At 37.1% G+C, this 23,853-nt stretch overlaps 1 protein-coding gene across 7 annotated transcripts; it reads left to right on the top strand.

Annotated features, from left to right (window-relative positions):
- The first annotated feature begins 1,034 nt into the window (after window positions 1-1,034).
- On the top strand, window positions 1,035-22,577 carry LOC116167622 (sterile alpha and TIR motif-containing protein 1). 7 transcript variants are annotated; one of them, XR_004144583.1, is made up of 10 exons: window positions 1,403-1,575; window positions 3,000-3,113; window positions 7,998-8,387; window positions 8,834-9,001; window positions 12,100-12,360; window positions 15,750-17,591; window positions 17,642-17,808; window positions 17,883-18,134; window positions 18,608-18,620; window positions 22,042-22,577. XR_004144583.1 is itself a non-coding variant. In XM_031483036.1 (9 exons), exons 2-8 carry the CDS (start codon window positions 3,000-3,002, stop codon window positions 18,088-18,090), a joined length of 3,150 nt encoding a protein of 1,049 aa, XP_031338896.1. In that variant the 5' UTR covers window positions 1,035-1,190; the 3' UTR covers window positions 18,091-18,134; window positions 22,042-22,577. The 7 variants fall into 7 exon arrangements, 5 of the variants coding, with proteins under 5 accessions (XP_031338896.1, XP_031338898.1, XP_031338895.1 ...); XR_004144582.1 differs by having other exon boundaries at window positions 17,883-18,138; XM_031483036.1 differs by lacking the exons at window positions 1,403-1,575; window positions 18,608-18,620 and adding an exon at window positions 1,035-1,190.
- The last annotated feature ends 1,276 nt before the right edge of the window (window positions 22,578-23,853 follow it).

Raw genomic sequence — 23,853 nt, 5'->3', positions numbered from 1 at the left:
CAGAAATCGGGTTATTACAAGGGAAACGGTGGAAAAACTATCAGAAGAAAATGTAATCGAAATTTGTTCGCCATTAGAAATTAGAATTCCATTTCATTATCCATAAGTCCAATGCAAAAGAAAGCATTTTATTAAACAAGATAAAAGGGTCATCTAGTTTCCTCTGGAGAAAAAATGCGTTATGCTGTTTTCTTAAAAAAATTGGTAACAGTAGCGCGTTTTTTTTATTTTTGCAAGAACAAGTTGGTTCAGCTCATATGCTCTTTTTGGAATTCCGCGAGTGCAAAACCACAAAAAAACCAATAATCATGATCATCACTCGTCAGCGCCTGATCTGACCAAAAATGTGTATTACAGGCCGGGATTTTAGGCATTTGTATGTAGTGGAAGTTTAGTGGAAATGTCGCGAAAGTTCGAATCGGAAAAAGTAATTGATCCATGCAAACATCTTTCCGGACTGACGCCAAAACTGTTCCAAGGAACGTTGACCTGTGAGAGTTTTTAACTTTTCCCTTGCGTCTTTAACTTAGAAGTTGCACGTCTTTTTCTAAGATGTCTAACATACTCTCTTTGGTGGAGAAACAGAGGCCGTTCTTCTATTGGACTTGCCACCTCAGATTGTACTATAATCCTCTAATCAAATTGCTACAAAAAGTCGCAAACGCTTCTATCTTTAGCTATAAACGTGATAATGAGACTATACTTTGAACTGAGCTTACTGAACTATAATTCGATTTTTTATCCCATTACATTGGAATGCATACGCAGTATTGAACTTTTCCGCAGTTCGAGTGCGCGCTATCGCGCTTTTTATCTCACCAATTTCATTTCCCAAACCGCAAAGTGTCTCGTGCCTAAATTATCTCGCCCAAATTACTCTTGGTTTGTTCCAAAATGTTTGGCCCTGTCCGTAACCTACGCCGCCCATAGCCTTGGCCCGAGATAATACGCTAATTGATATTGGAAAAATATGAGTAAAGTGCTAATTACGATTTGGAGTAACCGATTGACTGCCATTCATCGTTTTATGGCGTGGGTGCTCGCGTTCGTGACGACCTTGTATAAACAAAACTCTTTACTGGCTTGATTTCAGTTAGCTTTAGTTTGTTTGTTGGTGTTAACATAAAGTGAGACGTCGATGATCCGCTCCGCGAAATTACCAAACTTGGACCCAACCGTCGAAACTTAAGGTAACTCCATTTTTTGACCTTTAATAAACCGCACGCCAGTATTGAACCGTACGAATTTTCTAGGCCGCGAAAATCAATTGCCTTTCCCTGAAAACCTCCTGTTTGTTTAGTTTATCTTAGAACTCTACCTGACGAAATCTTTATGATAAGATACTGACGGATTTCGGTATCAGTACATGCTGTGTCGTATTACGGTTCGGTTTAGTTTTTCCTCGTGCCAAGTGACAGTTTTTCCCAAATTTGGATGCGTTGCTGAAGCGCAATGTTCTACTCCAGTTTTAACGAGAAACGCAAAAGATTCGAAAATGATCCGAAGAGATCTTCCCTGGAGAGGCGAAGGAAGGCCCTCTTCGCCTCACTTGAGTCTTTAGATTTCGATCACGATGTATGTATTCGCTTCGCCTTGACATTTTCATTACTTACAGGCGGCAATGAGGTTAATGTAACTGTCGGGTCGTTTGAAGTGCGTTCGAACAACACGCTTATTATCACAATGTCCTGTTTAATTCTAATTTTCTTGACGCCACCGATTTGTTAGTAGCCTTTGATCGATCTTTAATTTTACGTTGCGGGTTTCCTTCCAGTTTTGCCATTGAAAAATCCAGAAACACTTCATTGCTTCATGGGTTTGGCTCAATATATCTTACATGAAGATTTGAAAGGTGTGATTCAGTTTTAGTGCCATTATGACTCTTCCATTCGCAATAGACCAATAAAAAATAATAACTGATACCAGGTCTAAAGTTCCTCGAACTGCTTCATCATGTTGATAATAATTGGGAACTTTAAATAGACTTATTCACCATCTCGATTCGAGTTCGAGCACCTGCGTAAGTTTGATTATTTGTTTCAAGCTTAAAATAACACATCCCACTTTGGGCTGTTGCCCTCTTAGCAGTTCGATACCAAAGCAACTATACTTACTGGATTTATATTATTAGTGAAATTTTGACTGCAAGGTACGATATATGCAATTGTGGTGGCGTTGTCAGATTCTTTGCATTGGAGATTGAAGAAATCATTTCACCATCAGCTACATTTTTGCTTTCCCGCACTTGTTTAAGCAAAATAGCGAAGCCTTTCGACAAATTGCGTTTTTCTTTCAAGAAATTTCTTTCCCCAAAAGTTTGCCTACTACGAAACTTGCTTTTCCGTGCCAATTTCGAGACACTTTTTGGAACCATACTCCCGAACTCGTTGGTAAACAATGCCAATGATATAATTCATCGAATTCGACACCAAAATATCGTAAAATGTCACCGTTACCTTGGTTTAGTAGTACTTATAAATATAGATTTCGATGAATTCATTTGTAGTCACTAACCTTCCAGTGTCACAACCTCTCTTGAGAATTGAAGCATTTCCTCGGTCGCTTACGGTTTCCCAAGAATTTTCAAAATGAAACTTTTTCGGCCAAATCGCTTGGTGCATCCCATGTGCACTTTTGATATTTTTAGACAAAAATTGTATCATATACTCGTTTGGTGAATGAGTTTTATCCAACAGCTGATTGTGTATTATTAGCTGGATGATGTAATTTGAACTGTTATAGACAAATTATTACGTTTACTTGTCTACGTAACAGTTACGTATCAAACGTGATGTCACAAATTCTTAAAAGATGCAATCATTTATTACTCAAATTATTTTTTTCGATAAATTATCGCCATTTGCATACTTGTCGGTACGAAAATTATTACTCATCTATTATTACCGATTGATATCATGTAAACACTCGAGAGCTGAATCATCTTTTTTATTTACCCGGTTTTTTGGAAACCATTTTTAACGAAATCTCTTCGTTTTCAGATGGCGACGGATTTTTCAACGGAAAACACAAACGGCACCGATATTACAACGACAATGATGAATTTGAAAAACAATTTGGCACCGAGAGGCGTAACCGTTTCCACAACATCTCAGGTAACCAACTTTTCCGGATTTACCCGATTTTTTGTTTTATAATCATTTAGATAACTAATCAAAGCTGCTGTGCCGTGCAGGAATGCGAGGTTAACGATTTTTACTGCATTATTTTAGTTATGAAACGTTTGCAATATTGCTTTTTGTAACAATAGCAATTTCGATAAGAAACGTTTCTACGTTTTGGAGTGGCGACAAAGGTCGAAACTTCAATAGTTTATAACTTGCGCGAGTGTTATTTCAACATCTTATTCAAATTATATTTAAATAATTTCGCCATTATAATTTGTTTATAAAGCCAATTATAGTAGAATTCGATTATCATTATTAATTCCTACAGATTAATTATTGTTGGCATTGATTTGTCGGCTTTCATCTGAGATGAATACAAATGTTTCTTGTGTTTGCTAATTAGTTGGTGGTTCGAATTTTCGAAATTATTTGGTAACCAGTCAATAGGTCACAGTTTTCTTTATTTCCTCTTATATCTAAATAGAAAATCCAGCCCAACTGCCCCAATTTCTCTTAGAATTTGTAAAAGCTCAGAATTACAATGAATCAATTGATTATTTTTGACCTAATGTTTTTCCTTATATTCCCTGCCATATCGATTTCATTGTATTTCCAAGATATTTCTTGGCCTAATTGACACTATTGAAAGTTGTGTTAAACCAAAAACGTAGAATCCTTTGCGGTTTCGGTGTTCTCATACCACGGGGGGAAATTTGCACCTTGTCTCATGGTCTTGACTCTTGAGAGAAATCTATAACGGTAGGTAAATAATCATGCAACCTGGGTTTGTTTCTCATAATCGATCCCGAAATCCGGAGAAGACCTAGCAAAACTGCCTGTTTACCTAGGTAGTTATTCATCAAAAACAAATTTTTACATCTACGCTTTGATTGTGCAAAAAATTTGTAGACTTCGTCTTTTAGAGCTACAAATCTGTTAATGGGAATTTACTGGCGCATGATTGTTTTCGCGGTATTACCAATAACCAGCAGTTACTTGCAGTTCCATTTTAAAATTACCTATTTCGTTCATGGATCTTGTTCTCCCCGTACACCTGTAATTGACGTTGGAAGATTTTTCCAATATCAAGCAGGGAATTTTATCTGCTACAACTGCGCACGGAACCTAGTATACAAAATGAAATTTAAGTACCCGAATCAATAACTACAAATTAAAAGCTTTGGGGATAGTACAGCCTAAACCGCTGCAGCCAACAAAACACAAATCTGTACGTATATATGTACCGTAAACCGGGACACGAAATCACAGAAATCTAAATCTGATCTAATTCTAAGCACCCACAATTGTATAAAAAAACCATTGAATACTGTTCCCTGCACTTTGAAATCACAACCAACCCTTACACATCTAAATGGCATAATAGGGTCGGCGACATCGTTATAAAGGTCTTCACTTCTTGAATTATTTGCAGCTGCAATTTTTTCAAATTGGTCGCCTAGTTTTCAAAATAAATGCTTTAAAGAATCTGAATATAGAACGTTGAGAAATTTCATATAAATGCTGTTTCTGATTTTGAAAGAAAAATCTACCCTTGAGGAGTTAAGAGGGTTCTAGAAAGTATTCCGAATTCGAGTAAATGTGGTATCATGGTATATTGGTCCAACCAAGAATAGCACCTGGTTTTTTTTCCAATTTTCAAATTTCGTCGAGATTAGATTTTTTCGTACTCTCATACAGGGGTAAATCATTTTGGGGTAGTCATTTTGGAAATATTTTTACAAAGAGTCATACCAACAAAACCTAGGCAATCAGAGACGCATATTTCATGCTTCTATCTGAGAAAAAAATTAAAGAAGAATCGCGAAGTTTGCGTCGTAGGTTCCACACGATACCGATACATTGCAAAGTAGGCCGATATTGCGGTGTCGGCGAATTTGTTTTTTGCAAGATATCTTGATTCGAAAAAATATATGAAATAGAAGGTATTTATACCGGAATTTGACATCACATATGGTTTTTTACTTTTTCTATCTATGCATAGGGTGGTTCAAATTCGCATTTCACGCGATATTGAATTTTTCTGAATGAGATAGATGAAAAAAGAGAGTAGTGGACCAAATCCATTTTAATTCAGCAATATCTAGTGTTATCCGTGGATGTTTTATTGTGAAATGAATGTAAAACTTTTGATTTTGAAATTCTTCTTGTAAACTTATGTAACAGTATGACGTCTTAACATTATTTCTCTTTCTTATCCTCTATCTCAATCCGTAAAAATCCAATATTGCGTCCATAAGAAATAAGAAAATAGTAGATGTTGATTCTAGATCTAGTGTGCTATAGGAATTTTGATAACAGATTCAGTCCCCATAAAAGGCGCTATAACGGGAACCGTTCATTTCCGACGGGAAAATGAAAACGAAATTTGACATTTTCAGTTTTTCGGTGTTATCTTAGTTGTTTTCAAACATTACAAATGCGTTTTTTTAGTCGCAAATACGGGAAACTTTGCCCCCATTTAACCGACAACTTACACTGTATCTCTCATATGAGATTCCACTGGTGAGCAACGAATTGGAACCGCCCTGTACAGTTTGGAAAAAGCAACTTGGAAACTGAGAAATCAAAAATTGTGCTTGGTTTCTTTAAAAATATGCCACTTATTATTAAAAATATCGAAAAACCACAAAGAATCGAAGTTATAGTCGAATTTTATCCTTTTCCCACACTAACAGGATTTTGCCTGGGTTCTAGCACGAAGTTGTGCTTTTTGAAATTAAACGTACCACAATGTTTGCACTGTGGTTTATACAAAAAAATCAGAGTTCCGTGGCATTAAAAAAAACACTCGTCACCTTCAAAACAGCCCAACAACATGGAAAATACGTAATATAATGCAGAATTCGAGTACTTATACCCAAATAACGTCCATTTGTTGTTTGCGTGGTGTTTTAAAAAATAGGAGTGATATCACGCACAAACGAAATATGCCATTTATAAAAAAATTCGGTTTCCACGTTATTATTTCCTGTCTGAAAACCGTCAAAGCGGTAAAGTATGATCAAGCATGAGTCCGTTTCCTAATATTCCTACAGATAACAGTTATTCCTAGCAAGACATTGGAATTTGAACACCCTGTACAATATATCTTGCTCTCAATTACGATGGAAAGTTCTTCCTCGTGCGCATCGAGACAATATGTTTGCCATTTTCCCAACGAAATTGATGACTTATTGCACTACCTACTGAAAGAGAGGAAAATAGATTTTTCTTTTTCACCACGCAAGATTTGAATCATTAATTTGATATTCTGGGAGAAGTCGTTATGGAGATATCGACGAATACAGACAACCTGCAAGTCTATGTGAAACGATCTTATGTGGAAATTCATTTTGGGGCGTACTATACCGTTATGAGAAAACTTTGATTGAACGCAACCACTTGAGACACTTTAACCCGTGAACGTGAATTTTCCTTGGAGCAAGTTGAAGGTGAAGGAATAGACCAACGGGAGCGAAATTTTCGCTGGCCAATTTTCCGAGACGAATCTACCGGGGGCGAATCTTCGGAGGGTGATTTTCCGGAATGTATATTCTTGGGGCGAATTTACCCGGGGCATATGTATAAAATAGATGCATGTGCACACGTATAATTACCTATATTTTATGATGTTCCGCGATTAATGGCCTATTAGAATTAGACGATCGTTTTGCCATAAATAAAGCGTATATTAAGTTAGGCAAAAAGACATTCAGTAATACTGTAACGTACATTTGATTACGTGATTTATTTTTTACAATTAATTAACAATACATTTATAACAGTTTTGAAATGAATTGAGTTGTAACAGTTAAAATATTATTTATCACTCACACTCACAATTTATAACTGCGCGAACTATTTATTATTTCGGCGTTGAAATTGTAACCGTCCTGAATGGCAATTCGATTTGCTTATATAGCAAACTTGAGTGTCCCTAGAAGCCCTTTTAAATTAATTAGAGCCCTATGGACGAATTTAAAAATTATTAATAGTAAAAATGACAATATTGCGATCCCTTCAAAATAACATTGAAACTTTAAATTTAAAGGTTTGATTCCTGCATTGGAATTACACATATGTAAACAATTCAACTTTCTTTTCATTATAAAATCACATTCTAACTGTGAATGGGATTCACTGTTCACGTAGTAGTAGTAGTTTGAAGAGATCGTCCCAGTTTACCGGTATGCATTCGTCATTTTCAGCTTTGGGTGACGTTTTTTCCTCGACTCACTCATTTTTGTTTTGCTCAGTTTTCGCATCAATTCTTACCACGTTTAATCCGACTCAGTGGAATTTCCCGAATTACGTTTTCGTCTTCTTTTTTGCCTTACTCCCATTATTTTCGCAAAACTATAATGTCATTTTTACACTTATTGCATTCTGTGGCCATTTTTGAAAGGATCATCCGACAAATGGATCATATATTCGTCCAACTGGCAACTGTATGAAGACAAGCTTAAGTTTTGTTGAGCACAACAAGACCTAGATATTGTAAATAGAGTTATGATCTAAGAAAATTCTTGTGTCGTAATTGGGTGTTTACAACGCAACGGGCACCTGGAGTAGGTAGATACGCCGAAAAATTGTTGCCAAGTTTTGACATCAGACGTGACTCAAAATACGTAGTGAAGATCTGTCTTATATATACAATCTGGATACGCAAGTGTACAGTATATTTTTTGCCACGAACTGCTAATGATCACCAAGAGAACGTTTAGCAAAATTAGAATCGATAAACAAAGCGCGTTAGTCGATTTCGAAAAACGAAAAAAAGAGGGTAATTTGGAGTCAATCCAGATTAAATATAATTCAAGCATCACAATACCTAAAATATCACATGTCTCATACTAGTTCCTTTTAAACCAGTTACAGTCAAATTCTCACACCAGTACGACTACAACTCGAGTTGCCAAATCATCGGTATCATCCTCATCGACCACATCGAGTTCCCAAAGGGTTCACCTAACATCGACGTCATCGACAGACCGCAAAGCCTCATCAATGAAATCGGACTTGAACGAGCTCAAAAACAACATGAACGAAATGAAGAACCTATCGAACATCAACGCCCTGAAGAAACTACGAAGCTCTTTGGAAAATTTGGTCGACGTCGAAGATAACGACATGACGCAACCGTTAGTTTCCTTTCCCGATTCGGACACGCCACCACCGTCATCCGAGTTAGCGTCACCGACATCGAATCTGGACACCGTCAAATTCGAACAGAAGACCGTCAATAACTTCAAAGCGAGCAAGGTAAGCTATTTCGGTACGGATAAAAATAATTTTCGCGATCTAAAAATAATATTCGGAATTCCAAGCGTTTGCTACGTGATGTCATCCCATTCTTGCTTTATTATAAAACAATTAATTCAAACGAAAAACACTACGACCTACTTTACCTGCCCAAAACATAGCCTCATTTTCAGACATGTTCTGCAATTTAATTATTGGACAATTTCTTCACGCTGTTAAGTGGGACAGGGTGGTGTCGAAACCTTATATTTTGTTTTAATATTGCAGATTCTCGCAATTTAAATGAAAAATTATGTTATCAGCTCATTAATTGTGCAGTTACTGATTTACTAGACATTATGCTTCACGTCACGCGCGTATATTGCCAGTTAAAAATATATACTTACTCCATTGCGGTGATTTCCCATGAAAACCTTCTACATGTACTTATATTGTTGCAATTTTAGGTGGTTAAAGATGGATTCAGTGCCGAAAAAGCTAGTGCCAATTGTGCCGAAGTCAAAAGGATGCAGGCCGGAGAACTGTCATACCAAGAAAACAGTGCTGCTGCAGCATCGCACGCTCGTCTGGAAATCGACGGCGTTTCGGCCGAGAAAAGCCATCTTCATGCAAAGGTCGGTTTTTTTCTATTCTGGTGTTGCTAAAAAAATAATTCGGAAATTGCTTCGCGTACCTACACAATATTTTTTTTGTTTATCCGCTTACGTAATTAAAAACAATAAATTAAAATGAAGGACGTTGAAGTAGGACAGTAACATTTCGTTTGATGGTTTATTTTCCCATCACATTATGTATTTATTATGCGTTTTTCAAAGTAATTTTTTTAATTAGGCTGTTTTACAATTGAAAAAATGGCAATGAAGCCTTGACGTCTGTCTCTATACAATAAATTATTGCACTACACATCCGATGGTTAGGTTGCCGTTGCAATTAAAAATTAAATATTGTAATAAAAGTGTGCCCCAACTTCACGTGCTGCGCAAATTTGGACGCACCTCATCTGGTAGGACGACCTAAATAGCATTTAGTGGTGAGGTCAAGGCTGGCGCTCCGTATTGTTGAAAACATGGCGTGTTTGTTTTAGTTATCCTCTTGGGTCGTTCATTAATTTGCGTGTTATAAACACGGCACAATTCGTGACACTTAACCGCAACCCTTATTATTAATCCTTGGGGAGTAGTGAGGGTTGCTCGCATCCGTTTGGGCAATTAATTTGGAATTTATTCGATAATGGCGCACTATACCGAGTAGTTTGCCTTGACTGTGTGTTAAAACGGTTGAATGGATCTATGTCGCTATGGCAACCCTGATGTCCAAATTGTAACGACTTTCTGGTCAATAATTTTGCACTGTCTCTTTTTCTTTCTGATCATGTTATCGCCTCACTACCTTTTGGATCCTTTTTGGCGAGATGCTGATGCCCATACTTTTCGGTTGTTTGGGCTGCGTACTGAAACTTCACCTTGGCTTCATTACTCCATTAATTACGCATAACACGTACAGAACGCAGGCCATATCACATACTGATTGCGTGAATAACATGGCGGATGTTGTATCTACTCTTATAGTGTTGTACAGGTTTTTGGAAATATTATTGGATTACATGTTTTCCCTGGATTAATCGAAGTGAGTTTAATTTTTCATTAAAATAATCTAATTGAAGTAATATTAGATAGCATTGTTGAATGTGTAACTCCCCTCACGCAGAAGCGTTTGGAAAAGAGCCATTTGATCAATTATGTCTTAGCACCATGTGGAAAGTGGAAGAGCATGGTAGTGTTCTAAATTTACAAAATTCAAGCAAATGGTTGGTCTTTTGGTTGGTCTTTATTTTTAAGTAGGCGGGGTTTCAGCCAAGGCCGCTCTACCAACCCAACACACATTTACAAATATCCATACCTGAACCCGAATTTGAACCAGGGACCCGGAGTAATTTCTAAGATTTTCTCAACTGTACAGGAGCGCGAGATGCAGGAGGCCGGAGTATACCAACTACAGTACATATATTACGTCAAAGAATGTTTTTATAGGATAAAAAATAAAATATTTTGAAGATCTCAATTTCGTTTAAGTTGTGAAAAAGTGTGACAAACCGTCAAATATTGTCCATGTCCATGAGCTTTGGGCCGTACTTTGTGCTTCCGACTTTTGTTGATTTGCATCTTTTTTAATGCGTGTTTTCCGTCCCTAAACCCTACCAAGATAGGATTACCTGCTTATCTACGACTCTCCGGATCCTTAGACTTCCTAAAGTTATTAAAAAAAGCAAACCTCTATTGAATTGAAGTACGTAAAATAAAGGCTGTAACAGAAGATGGTGCATCCACAAACAATTATTTTATTTATTTTATTGTTGTTTAAACTTTAAATACCTCATAATTGTAAAAATAGGAACTGATTTTCTGTGAATTTTAGAGGTAACACTGTAGTCTTTCCTATAGGTACATTTTGATAGTTTGTCCATTCTGTCCCTTCATACAACCAAAGTAGTGTAATTTTTCTTACACCTGAAATATTCATTTTTTATCGATCTAAGTCGATGATGAGTCTATGAATTTTAGATTAAATTTACAACCCCTAATTCAGAGAGAGGTGTTTCCAGCGATGTATTACTCGCCCTATTATATCATTTAATGTCTGATTTAGTTGATTTCTGTAATTGAAGATCCTAACTGCTTAAGGCAGTTTCCACCGTACGTTTGGAATAGAGAGGTCCGGCTGGGCGAAGAAGTTCTTTATTACAGGCTGTTAATTAATCGTCAAAATAAGATAAAAATTATACAGGGTGGCAAAGCATTCTTTGTTGGAGCGTCATTGATTTTTCACACTTTCCATTTCTTTGTTGAATAACCTTGGCCAAATTCATCGAAATCCCTAATCAATATGTACAAGCAAATACAAGTGATAATACTTTGCAAGTACGTGACAAAACCGCCGTCGGTAAAAAAAGGAAGGGCAGGAAACGCAACTTATGCGAACAATTTATGTGTTGCAATCACGTAGGGTGACGCTTTTCATTTAGGCGTTTATTACAAAGCGACAAAAAATTTATTTACAAATTCCAACAATCAATAAGAATAAGGAGTGACGTCAAACCAGGCAGCGCAAAGCTCTACAAATTCAGTGCGGTCGCAGCAATCACGATGAGCTTTTATTTCTTTAGAGCGTGTAGATATCCCGCGAAAGCCGTTTTGCCCAAAATTGAAAAGGTACCCGAGCTAGTCAAAATGAATTTCTCCCTGAGGAGGTTCTTTAGTCTGGACACGAATGACGGTGAGGTAAATATTTTATTTGTTATTGTCGCGCACTTTGCTCTCTACGCACCAAAATCGTGGAACTTTGCCAAACGGCATTAAAATATTGCGATCGCCATCGGAATGGTTTGGCGCGCTAACTAGTTTTTTTCCAATAACCATGTCGGCTCCATGGCCTGTAAAAAAAGGAGCTTTTCGCAAGTGCGAGAAAATAAAAGCTCCATTAAAACTTGTCATTATTAATGATGGGCCGTCGAGAGCATGTGAAAAAATCCTGGTGCGAGTGGTTAATTACTAATGTGTTTAATGTAATGTAGTGGTTTTACACATCTGCGTCTTATTATAGATAACAGTTTCAGTAGTGATATAGCCTTGTAGCTTCTAAAAATATATCGCCGGCGAGCGGTAATTTTTCTGAAAACGAAATCCACGCGTAATTTTGAAATTTACCATTACAGGAGGCCAGATCGTTGAAGTCGGGCGAACTGAGTCAACAGGAATCGAAAAATATGGCGCACACATCGATGAAAGTGACAACGGACAGCTTCAGCCACGAGAAAACCGCGATGGAAGCGCAACAGCAAAGACAAACGGTAACGAGTAGTGGAATGTACAATCAAGAAAAACACACCTCATCTTCACAATCAAATATCACATACACCACATCTAAAGGAATACATACTTCATCCAGTTCCATGTTGCAGTCTGCTGCATCACAGGTCAGTTGCGTTTTTTTTGCCACACGACACTTCTTCAGTTTCTTCTTTCCACCCATACCTCTCTTCATCATGTAGAAACTAGAATCTTCTTTCTTACACTTTCTCCCACATTTCATTTTATTTGCCCAAATGAGAGATTACACTATTTTATTATAGGGCGAGGGGTGTAGAACAGGGCACAGCTTCCTTTTAAAACTCGTACTATAAGAATGAAGCCCATATATTCTGCAATGATTTAGGTACAGATTTGAGTGTGCGAATTTTTCTCTCTCTGGTCATGACTATGCGAGAGATAGGGACAGACAGACGTCTTTATTTTTGCAAAAAAATTACAAATGCGGTTACGGATGTATTATTTTTTTAATAATTTACGATATTTAACAACGAAAATGGTTCAATAGCGAATAAAATATAAGTATGAAAAAATAATTTCAGGAGGTAGGTACTCTAATATTCCAATGCACAGTCTTCGGATTCCACGTCAAATTTCTTTCACCTATACTCATTGAAATAGTTCTTATTAAAAAAAATTGGTTGATGTCTATTTGAATATTTATGCTTGTTTTTTGGAAAAATGTATTCCTAATGTCACTAGGATTAAATTATTAATTATTTTTACAGAAAATTTTGTACGGAACGGATAAGGAAATTCCTGGGTAATTGTTTATTCTACTTTTTTACGTAATGGATGAATTATAGCATTTTTCCAATCTTTAGGGATATTTTTCGTTTTGCCAATTTCAGAAAATAGATACCTATTTCAATTGGTCAATTAGTTTTGGGGAATTGAGTTTTAGTATTTCTGCAGTTATATTATCATTGGCACTAGCTTTATTGTTTTTTGTAGAGTTTTCTGCACTGTTATCTTAGTATTTGAATCCAAATAAATTTTCAAAATATTTAGGTAACATTATTCAGTTTTCTGTGTATTAAATTGTAATTTTCCTTTTTCGTTTTTCAAACATGCACCCAGCCCTTAATTGTAATTTTGCAAGTTTGTGTTGGAAATTAATTTCTATTTTGTTGTTTTTCAAAGTCTCTTTTTTGTTTTTTAAATACTTTGGCTGTTTGTGTTTGGTATATTTTGAAATTATGAAAGCCTTTTATTCTCTCCAATTATTTCTCCTCCTTTCTATGGCATTCCTCGCATTTCATTCCATTAGGATATCGACTTGAAATTTTGGAAGGGCATCAATGAATCGCATATGAGAAAACCTTCCTCCGGGTCCAAAAAACTGAACCTTCAGACGTAAATATCATGAAGCCTACCAAAAAAACTGCGCTCTTTCAGAATATGTAAAAAAACAGGGTGTCATTTATATTTTTGGATTGGTGGTGGATGAGGGCGTCGAATATCACGTTGGCACGATAGTATATTATACACTATTAATTTTCCCCCTACTAATGAAATTTTAATGATACCAATGACCAAAATTTCAAGTCGAAACCATTTGAAACACCCGATATAATTCGATTTAAAGATTCGCGTTTACCGTATTGTTTATTAATCTGCGCCTAGTCAAGTGGTGTTTTTAGCGTATTTTCCAAAAGGAAAATGAGCGTTATTGTCCGCACTTTGTCCGTCTATCTGTTTGTCCGTCAGTACTACTACTAGTCCGCGCCAGGGTAAGCTTTTTCGTTGTGATTGCTTTCTTATGCGTTGTAGTACAGCCCAGAGACCAGAACGACAAAAGTTTATTTGGATTGGTAATTTCCTTCCTCGCTTCCTTCCCGAGTTATTATTGATTGTGTGCCGGGAAAATGCGCCTTCGTCGGTCGCAAGCATGGTGTACCTATAAGTCGCGAGTTGTTCATTATAGTTGTCGCTGGTTTTCATTTCGGAATCATAAACTGTTAATAATGTAACAGGTTTTCATCGAGAGAGGGTTTCTTTTAAAGCCCAAATCTCTCTACGTTAAATTTAGTTAAGCGTATATGAAGATTCGGCAGGGTTCCCACAAAATATTTTGTTTTGAGTTTTAATTTGGGTTTGAAACTGCTACGATTCTGTGTGTATTCGATGTATTCAGTCCCTCAAAATCCGCGTGGCAGAGATTTAGGTTTGCCTGGACGATTTTCCGTATTGTTTTTGCATCTGTTTTGGGAAATGGTGAGCATGGAACAAATCCCATTACAAGTTACAACCAAAGATTTTCAGAAGCATTGGTGTTGGCCCCTTTGCCCCTCTGACACCGACTACCACAAATGATTTTTTTAAATTTTTTATTGTTTTTCCATTCCCTTAGATAAAGCCAACTTTTACGTAATAATCCGTCTATTTTTGTGGTATTTTCGTTTCCTTGTTTGATATTCTTTACAGGTCCAATTGTATTGTATAATATTGACTTGGGTAAATTTATGTTTCCTATTTTGTAAAGAAGCAATTAAAGAAACCATTAACCATACTTCCTAGACGGGGCAAGACCACGTTCTAGGTGGAACTGAACCCCGCCTGTCCACCCCATGACTGTAGGCGTGCTTCAGAGCAATTTTTCTCTCTTGATTCCTATCGTTTCAATGTGTCACACTTCATACCACTGTGTCCAAATAATTTGTTGACTTCTTCTTTCATACATTCTTTTACAATATAATACAGGGTGTCTCTTTAAAAATTTTTCTATTTTTTCGGATAGATCCTAATTCAAAATTTACAACGGTTTTGTTAGTATACGACCACCTCTCCTACCCCATTTGACATTACCTTCTACCATTTCCAACACGTAATTGGAGAGATCCTAAAAACACTTTCCCTTATCATAAAGGAGATATTTGGATAACAAGTTAATAATTTATTTTATCAAAATATTTATTTACTACATAGTTGGGTTGGTATATAGTGCACTATGAAAGTAATGCGTATTTTCTGGAAAAATAGGTTTATTAACCCGATTAGTAGAAGTGGTTAAAATTCTCTAAAATTCCTTCTGCATCAATACACTTGCGGGGACGATTCTGCCACTCTCAGAAACCTTGTAAGGTGAGCTTGGATTGTGTGTGCCACTCGGAGCTCTGGCTTTTGGATCGTACTGGGAACATTCAGGGTTGAGTTTCTGTTGCATTCTTCTCAAGCCACACACAAAACTTGATCGCGTACTGTTCTATTGCGCAGTGAAAATCGAAAAACAGACTTCGTGCAAAGACGCGTCCTACCGCTTGGAGCGGACTGAGACCGGACTAGAGGTGCGTTGTTTACGAACGACCCGTTCAAAAGATCCGGATTCTTTATGATACCCAAACCAATCGGATACCGAAGACTGCACGACCCTTTGAATCAGTTACTTATGACACAGCTACCACTTTCCCAAGCCCAGCCACACTGTTACTAATTTTCATAATTCATATTGTCAAACTGGTTTCGGTTAACACAAACTAATAATTCATTTCTTCAGTTTCAGCTGATGAACGGTACCAGCATCAAGCCAGACGAAGACCTAATGAACATGTCCTTTGAAGATCTAGACCAGTTGTCGTCCACCACAAATCAGCAAGACGTCGAAAGGGCCATTTACAAATATTCCACATACCTGGATCTGTCGATAAAAAATTTGCAAAAAAATAGTCTGGGCAAAAAGTCACCCGCAATACTAAACAGAATAAACGACGTAATCCACAAGGCATGGGCGGTACCAACGTACGGCCACGAGCTCGGATACTCCCTCTGTAACACCTTGCGGAATTGCGGGGGCTTAGACTTAATTATGACCAACTGTATTACTTCGGACGAAGATTTGCAATTTTCTAGCGCTCGATTGTTGGAGCAATGTTTGACTACTGAAAATAGGGCTCATGTTGTTTCGCATGGACTGGATAAGGTGGTCAACGTGGCTTGCATGTGTACGCGGCACTCGAACTCAGTTGCGCATGCGCGTGTGGGGACCGGAATATTAGAACATTTATTTAAACACAGTGAGGAAACGTGTAGTGATGTGATTAGACTCGGTGGTTTAGATGCGTTGCTGTTCGAATGTCGAAAAAGTGATGTGGAAACCTTAAGGCACTGTGCCGGAGCTCTTGCCAACTTGAGTTTGTACGGTGGCGCTGAGAACCAGGAAGCTATGATCAAACGAAAAGTACCTATGTGGTTATTCCCTCTTGCCTTTCACACCGACGATAACATAAAATATTACGCTTGCCTAGCAATAACCGTTTTAGTTGCGAATGCCGAAATCGAATCCGAAGTATTACAGTCGGGCACCTTGGGCCTGGTCGAACCGTTCGTCACCACCCACAACCCCTCGGAATTTGCACGATCGAATCTGGCGCACGCCCACGGCCAGAGCAAAACGTGGCTCAAACATTTGGTGCCAGTTTTGAGTTCCAAGCGTGAGGAGGCGAGGAATCTGGCCGCTTTCCACTTCTGCATGGAGGCGGGAATCAAAAAACAGCAGGGCAACACAAATATCTTCGCCGAAATTGGCGCGATCGAATCGTTGAAGAGGGTGGCCAGTTGTCCTAACGCGGTTGCGTCCAAGTACGCCGCCCAAGCGCTTCGACTGATAGGCGAAGAAGTGCCGCACAAACTAAGCCAACAAGTTCCTTTATGGTCCACTGAAGACGTCGAGGAGTGGGTCAAACAGATCGGTTTTAACGAATACACCAATAGCTTCGTGGAGAGTCGAGTTGACGGTGATCTTCTACTGCAAATAACCGAAGAGAATCTTCGGGATGATATAGGATTAACGAACGGAATTAAACGAAAGCGATTTACGCGCGAGTTAGAAAACTTGAAGAAAATGGCGGACTACAGTTCGCGAGATGCGGCAAACATTAATAGCTTTATGCAGTCGTTAGGACAAGAGTTTAGTATATACACGTACGGCATGTTAAATGCGGGTATCGAAACGAAAGAATCTCTAAGGAATTTATCCGAGGATCAATTGCTTAGGGAGTGTAGCATAGTAAATTCCATACATAGGCTAAGGATAATGGAGGCGATTCGTGCGTTAGAGAACGGTTTATCGTATTTGAACGACGATAGTATGGATAAATCGTTGGACGTTTTCGTTAGCTATAGGCGATCGAACGGTTCTCAGTTAGCGAGTTTACTAAAAGTTCACTTGCAATTAAGAGGATTTAGTGTATTCATCGACGTCGAGAGGTTGGAGGCGGGAAAGTTCGACAACAATTTGTTGCAAAGTATACAAAAGGCCAAGCACTTCCTTCTAGTTTTAACTCCAAATGCCTTGGAAAGGTGTATCGGTGATGGCGACAGAAAAGATTGGGTACATCGAGTAAGTTCGCTATTATTTGTTTGAGTATAAAGTTTAATGAGCGCTTTTAGGAAATCGTTGCGGCCTTACAGTCCCAGTGTAACATTATTCCTATTATCGACAATTTCCAATGGCCCGAGGCCGAAGAATTACCCGAGGATATGCGACAAGTGTGCCATTTCAATGGTGTTCGGTGGATACACGATTATCAAGACGCCTGTGTGGACAAACTTGAAAGGTATGTTGTTGTTCTACCATTTAATCTTAATTTTTTTTGAGATTGTCAAATGTTAATTGAATTTGTATACTTAGGTTCATGCGAGGCGAGATCAATACCAGAACTGATCTGCACTGTGGGCGTGTCGCTATGAATAAGGGCGACATAACACCTGGCACTCCTTCGAATCCATCGTTAGTTCGTCAACCTCCCAACTATCAACGAATGCACAGCAACGACTCGGGTAGCGGAAAAGGATCTGATAAAGATGTCAACGGGAATTCGGGATTGTCTAGGGATTGACTAGATGGTCCCCCAGCCTCGGTTACAACCTCCCCATTGCCTAGGTAGGTACGTGTGTCATCAATAATTTATTAAATTGATTAATACCGCATGCTGTTGCATTAGTAAATTCAGTGGTGAATGATGATTTTCTGCTATGGAATAATTGTGACTAAAACATGTTAATTAACAAAGCAGCTGAGCGGTGACAAAAGGGAAAATTCTAGTTTTTGGGGTAAAACAAAACGACCTGCCGGCTGTGATTTGGGGTGGATAAATTCAGAAGCAAAATTCAGTTCACATTACAAAAGCATAATCGGTGATAACTGAATAACTTGAGTAAAAATTAGTGCTTTTTGAATTCTGATTTGATTTGTGAGATCTATTCCAGGTCATTGAATATTTATTGTGATAAGTTTGCGACATATTGTATTCTGTATTCGTTGATTGAGTCCATTGTCCTTTGCCACTGAATAAAGTGCATGTTAACATGTATTAACTAATTAATAAAAGATCTGTACTTCTGTTCTATGCAAAGTTTCTGGAATCAGGTAATTATCGCTCTGTTTAATTTGGATCAGTCTGTTTCATGCATTTTCCCATTGAAACTGTTCATATAATCTTTACTTGTAACACATTTTCAGGCATCTAGATTCTAGAATAATGTATCTTGTAATTTTTCGTGAAGAACTTTTATTCCCCTAGAAAGTTACATAGTTTAAAATGGAGGTGACGCAGACACTCATTATTAATTAACATCGACAGATCAAAATGTCCTTACATTTTAATCTGTAGATATTAAAAAATGATGAATATTTCTGCAGTGCCACGTCAATTTTGAAATTAGGCGATCTCCTCGTCTAAATGCCTGAGAATGGAGAAGCTTTTTGTTGACTCCTTGAACCAAACCTTCTTAATACATTTTTCAGTGAACGCCATTTGATTATACAGTTGTGGTGGTACATATGGTAGCTGATACGCATCACACCACAATTTGCAATAGAATCAAACCGGCGTTTTCCACCACGCTGTGCGAAAAATCATCCCCCACAGTCTAATAGGGCTTTATAAGACAGCTCGGGTTGATCCTACTGCTTACTATAGGACAGGTCGCGGTAGAATGAATTCTAGCGCAAGCGCGTTGCCTTAGGGGGCCCATACATTGCACAGCACTTATTTGAGTTACGAGAATAACTCATGCGACTACACGTCTGAACACCATTTCTAATGGAAACGGAAGCGGTAGGAGAAGTGCGTGCGTCACCAAGGAGACTACTTTGAAGGGGATTAAAGTTTCGAACTTCCAAATCAATAAATCTATAACTCTCGCCAGGAAAGATTGCAGGTCACAGCACACTTTGTGTCAAATTACAATCTATGTTTTTTTTAAGATGCGAGCGATTTCCATCGTGCCAATGATGAACGAAAAAGGGTTTATTGAATCATTATCCCCCTTTAAAATTTCGTGTAAAGGTTCGCTGCTCCTTTGATAATCATGTGTAGTAATTTATTATTCCCAATCAGAGCTGGGCAGAATACTTTCAAAAAGTATTTGAATACTAAATAGTAAATACTTTACACAACTCAAAGATATTTGAATACTAAATACTTTTACGTCCCGCACAAGCGAATACTAGATACAGATACATTGAAAAGTATTCAAATACTTTAAAAAATAAGTATTCAAATACCTTAGAATGTATTCGAATACTATCATAAGTATTCGGATACTTTCAAAAGTATTCTAATACTATCAAAGGTATTCGAATACTATAAAAAGTATTCGAATACTTTGAAAAGTATTCGAATACAGTAAAAAGTATTCAAATACTTGTCACTCAAATACATTAAAAATTTAAAATAGTATACTAGATAAAAGTCTTAATACTACTTAAAAATCAAGTTATACTTTGTATGGGGTTAGCTTTTTTTATATTTCTATTGTTATATACAAATTTAAGGGGAGTAAAAGCGTATTATTGTTATTATATTATTATATAGGAGGTACCTACCAGGACCTTTCTTATACCAGTTATATCCTTAAGAATACGTGTACCAGTTTTCAAAGCGATCATACGTCGTGCACATGATACATACGCCTTTCTGAAATTAATCCTAGCGATTTTGGAACAGATCCATTTTTGACCATCCGTTTGTCCGTGTGCATGATAACTTGTTTAGAAACGTGTCATCGCTTTGAAAATTGGTACACATGGTCTTAAGGATATACATATGAAAGGTCCCTATTGTTTTTAAGCTACGTAGATTATCGTATCAAAAAGTTTCACTCCAGGATCGTTCGGTATTCAGTTGTATCGGATTTTTATATTTGATTAACTTAAAAGTACTGCCTTTTTTTGAGGCCGGGAAAAAAAATGTCTGGGATCGACCGGGAAAAAACATTTTCTTATAGAATTTGGCACGTAGAATCCATAATTTCAAACAATTTGAAGATTGGGCTACTAGAAGTTACTGCCCTTTGAATTTTTTTTCGAAATTTGTTTTTTGTACATAACTTTATATTGAGAGGTCTAATCGAAAAAGCACGAATTGTTTTGGATTCTACGCACCAAAATTAATAAGAAAAAGTGTTTTCCCGAGAAATTTTGGTGCAGTCGATTTTTGGTAAAAAGGGAAGGTTATACACTGCCTTTTTTTGAGCCCCGAAAAAAAAAATTGTCTTAGAACGACCCGGAAAAAAAATTTTCTTATAGAATGTGGCCTGTAGAATCCATAATTTCAAACAGTTCCAAGATTGGGCTACTAGTTCAAAAGTTACAGCCCTTTAAATTTTTTTTCGAAATTGGTTTCTAGTCTATAACTTTTGATTGAGAAGTCTGATCGAAAAAGTACGAATTGATTTGGATTCTACGCACACAAATTAATAAGAAAAAGTGTTTTCCCGAGAAATTTTGGTGTAGTCGATTTTTGGTAAAAAAGGAAGGTTATACACTGCCTTTTTTTGAGCACCGAAAAAAAAATTGCCTCAGATCGACCCGGAAAAAAATTTTCTTATAGAATGTGGCCTGTAGAATCCATAATTTCAAAGAGTTCCAAGATTGGGCTACTAGTTCAAAAGTTACAGCCCTTTGAATTTTCTTTCGAAATTGGTTTCTAGTCTATAACTTTTGATTGAGAAGTCTGATCGAAAAAGTACGAATTGTTTGGATTCTACGCACCAAAATTAATAAGAAAAAGTGTTTTCCCGAGAAATTTTGGTGTAGTCGATTTTTGGTAAAAAAGAAAGGTTATACACTGCCTTTTTTTGAGCCCCGAAAAAAAAATTGTCTCAGATCGACCCGGAAAAAAAATTTTCTTATAGAATGTGGCCTGTAGAATCAATAATTTCAAACAGTTCCAAGATTGGGCTACTAGTTCAAAAGTTACAGCCCTTTGAATTTTCTTTCGAAATTGGTTTCTAGTCTATAACTTTTGATTGGGAAGTTAAGTATTCAAATACTATGCGAAGTATTCGAATACTTCTCAAAGTATTCAAATACCTTGTGAAGTATTCGAATACTTTACGAAGTATCCAAATACTGCTTCCATAAAAGTATTTAATTACAAAGTATTTGAATACTTTAAAGGATTTGAATACTAAAAAGTATTTACAAAATCGAATACTGCCCAGCTCTGTTCCCAATACTGTTTCCGGTCGTGGGTAGTCTTCCATGGCTTATAATTTTTCTTTCATGGGTCGTGTGCGATCGCGTGTGACTTGATATCCCAAGAAACGGATTTGCTTTCCGAAACAACATTTGCTAGTGTTGACCATGATTCAACGTGAGAAAACGCCGTGTTGATTCTACTGCTAGTTGTGGTGTGATGCCTATCAGCTACCATATGTACCGCCACAAGTTGATATTTACAATCCAATACAAAATTGTTGCTATTTTGGCAACCAATTGAAGCATTTTTGTTTTATTCAAAGTAAAAATCATCGTTTTTTGACCGATTTATTTTTTGTTACAGATTTTATAAATCTTCAAGTCCATCTCGGAATTGGATGATGGGTTCTGGTAAATACCCCCGCGGTCTGCCGCCCCAATATCCGATCTCGCTTCGTCGAGGTTCGAATTCGCCGGTGTCGCCGGCGTCCATGGACAGTCCTTCGCCGGTTCCGAACAGATCTCGAAGTTTGGATGGACTACTCGATAACGAGCCTTTGGAAATTGTGTCGTCGACAGCTTCAGAAGCGACTCCGTCCGAAATATCGCAAAAATCGCAAAGTTGTGATAGTAACTTAGACATGAAAATCTCAGATGAAACTATTCATGTAGATAAAGAGACTGAAAAATTAAATAATAGAAATAGTAGCATAAGTAATACGAGTAGTAGAACGCAAAATTTCGAGAGCAGCCTGGAAGGGTCACTGGATTCGAACGAAATTAGTAAATCGTCCAACCTAAGTTTACATAGTAACTCGAGTGATAATTCGAAACAGAAACGGAAATTTGTAAATCGGTGCGTTAATAAAGTGCGATCTCTTATTAAGAAATAGTTTAATAGTCGCTTATAAATGTGAGCACTCAAAATAGTATTTGGTCCTAATTCGGAGCAGCTAAATTATTGTGAGAGTACAAAGCACAGCTTTTACAACTCTACTTTTTATAAGTGTAACTTTATAAAGAAGCAGCTAAAAGCAGCCTTTCAAAATCGTGATCGTGGCACATTTTTTTTATGTGTACACTATATAGTTTGTAAGATATTTTATAAGTTAAATTGCCTTCAATGCGAATGTTGACTATTTTAATATGTTTTTAAGTTGTATGTACGAAACTTGCTAAAATTTCGCAAGTTGTGTAGGTATTTTAACATACTATTAGCTTAATTAGCTGGACGCTCAATATTTAAATTATTTTTTAAACAACATCTTGAGCTGGTAAGCTAAACACTGTTTTAACAACATAGTCTCTAGTATTATATTTTATAAAATAAATAGTTTATTGTTTTTTTTATTCAAAATGTTATATTTAAAAATATATTTTATTAAAATCCGCTGGTTGATGTATTTTATTGTAGCGATCCAATCCTGATGATTTTGATTTTGCATTCATTTTCTATTGGTGTAGGTGTCAAATCATCATTAGTTCACTTATCATTAAACATTATGAAAGAGCCAATAGAAACAAAAGTTTATTTGTGCGCCACTAACCAATGAAACCATACCTTTGTTTCTATTGGCTGGTTCTTAAAGATCTAATAATGAACAGATCACTACATTTCAATTTTTTCCAAAGCTTAATAATAATAATGTCTTATTAATTACACATTTTGCAACAAAATTTATAACAGATTTATCGTGTAACTATTTGGGCGAAGTTCAGATGACAGTAGTGTCACCCACTGCCTCTGAGGGCAGTTTGTAACTACAAAACGAAAATGTATGCAGTCATTTAACTTTTTCAATTTTCATTCGGCTCTGATTTAAGAGAATCAAATTGAAAAATGGATAATAGAAAACAATAAACACCAATTACTCCCATCTTTAAGAATGCTTCCTCACGAGATATGTACGTGTTTAAATTTGCTTGTACACCTTGAACAGTTAAGGCTCTGCCAGACAGAGCGCAGTCGGAGATATTTGTATTAGAGAAATATCGGAGACCGCAGTCTGTCTGGTAGATGTATGTTTTGAACTTGGCAAACAGAGCGGTTCTGACTGTTTAATCCGATTAAACCGCGCGACCTATCAGAGTGGTTGTAATATTTTACAGCGATCGCGCGTTCCGACACGTAGGTATTTCGAGTTGTGTTTCCTAATCCAGAAAAGTACATTCTGAA

Source organism: Photinus pyralis, unplaced genomic scaffold (assembly GCF_008802855.1).
Source record: "Photinus pyralis isolate 1611_PpyrPB1 unplaced genomic scaffold, Ppyr1.3 Ppyr1.4_LG4, whole genome shotgun sequence".
NCBI classification, from domain to species: Eukaryota; Metazoa; Arthropoda; class Insecta; order Coleoptera; family Lampyridae; genus Photinus; species Photinus pyralis.
The sequence above is the reverse complement of the archived record's forward strand: the minus strand, read 5'-3'. Positions and strand labels throughout refer to the sequence as shown.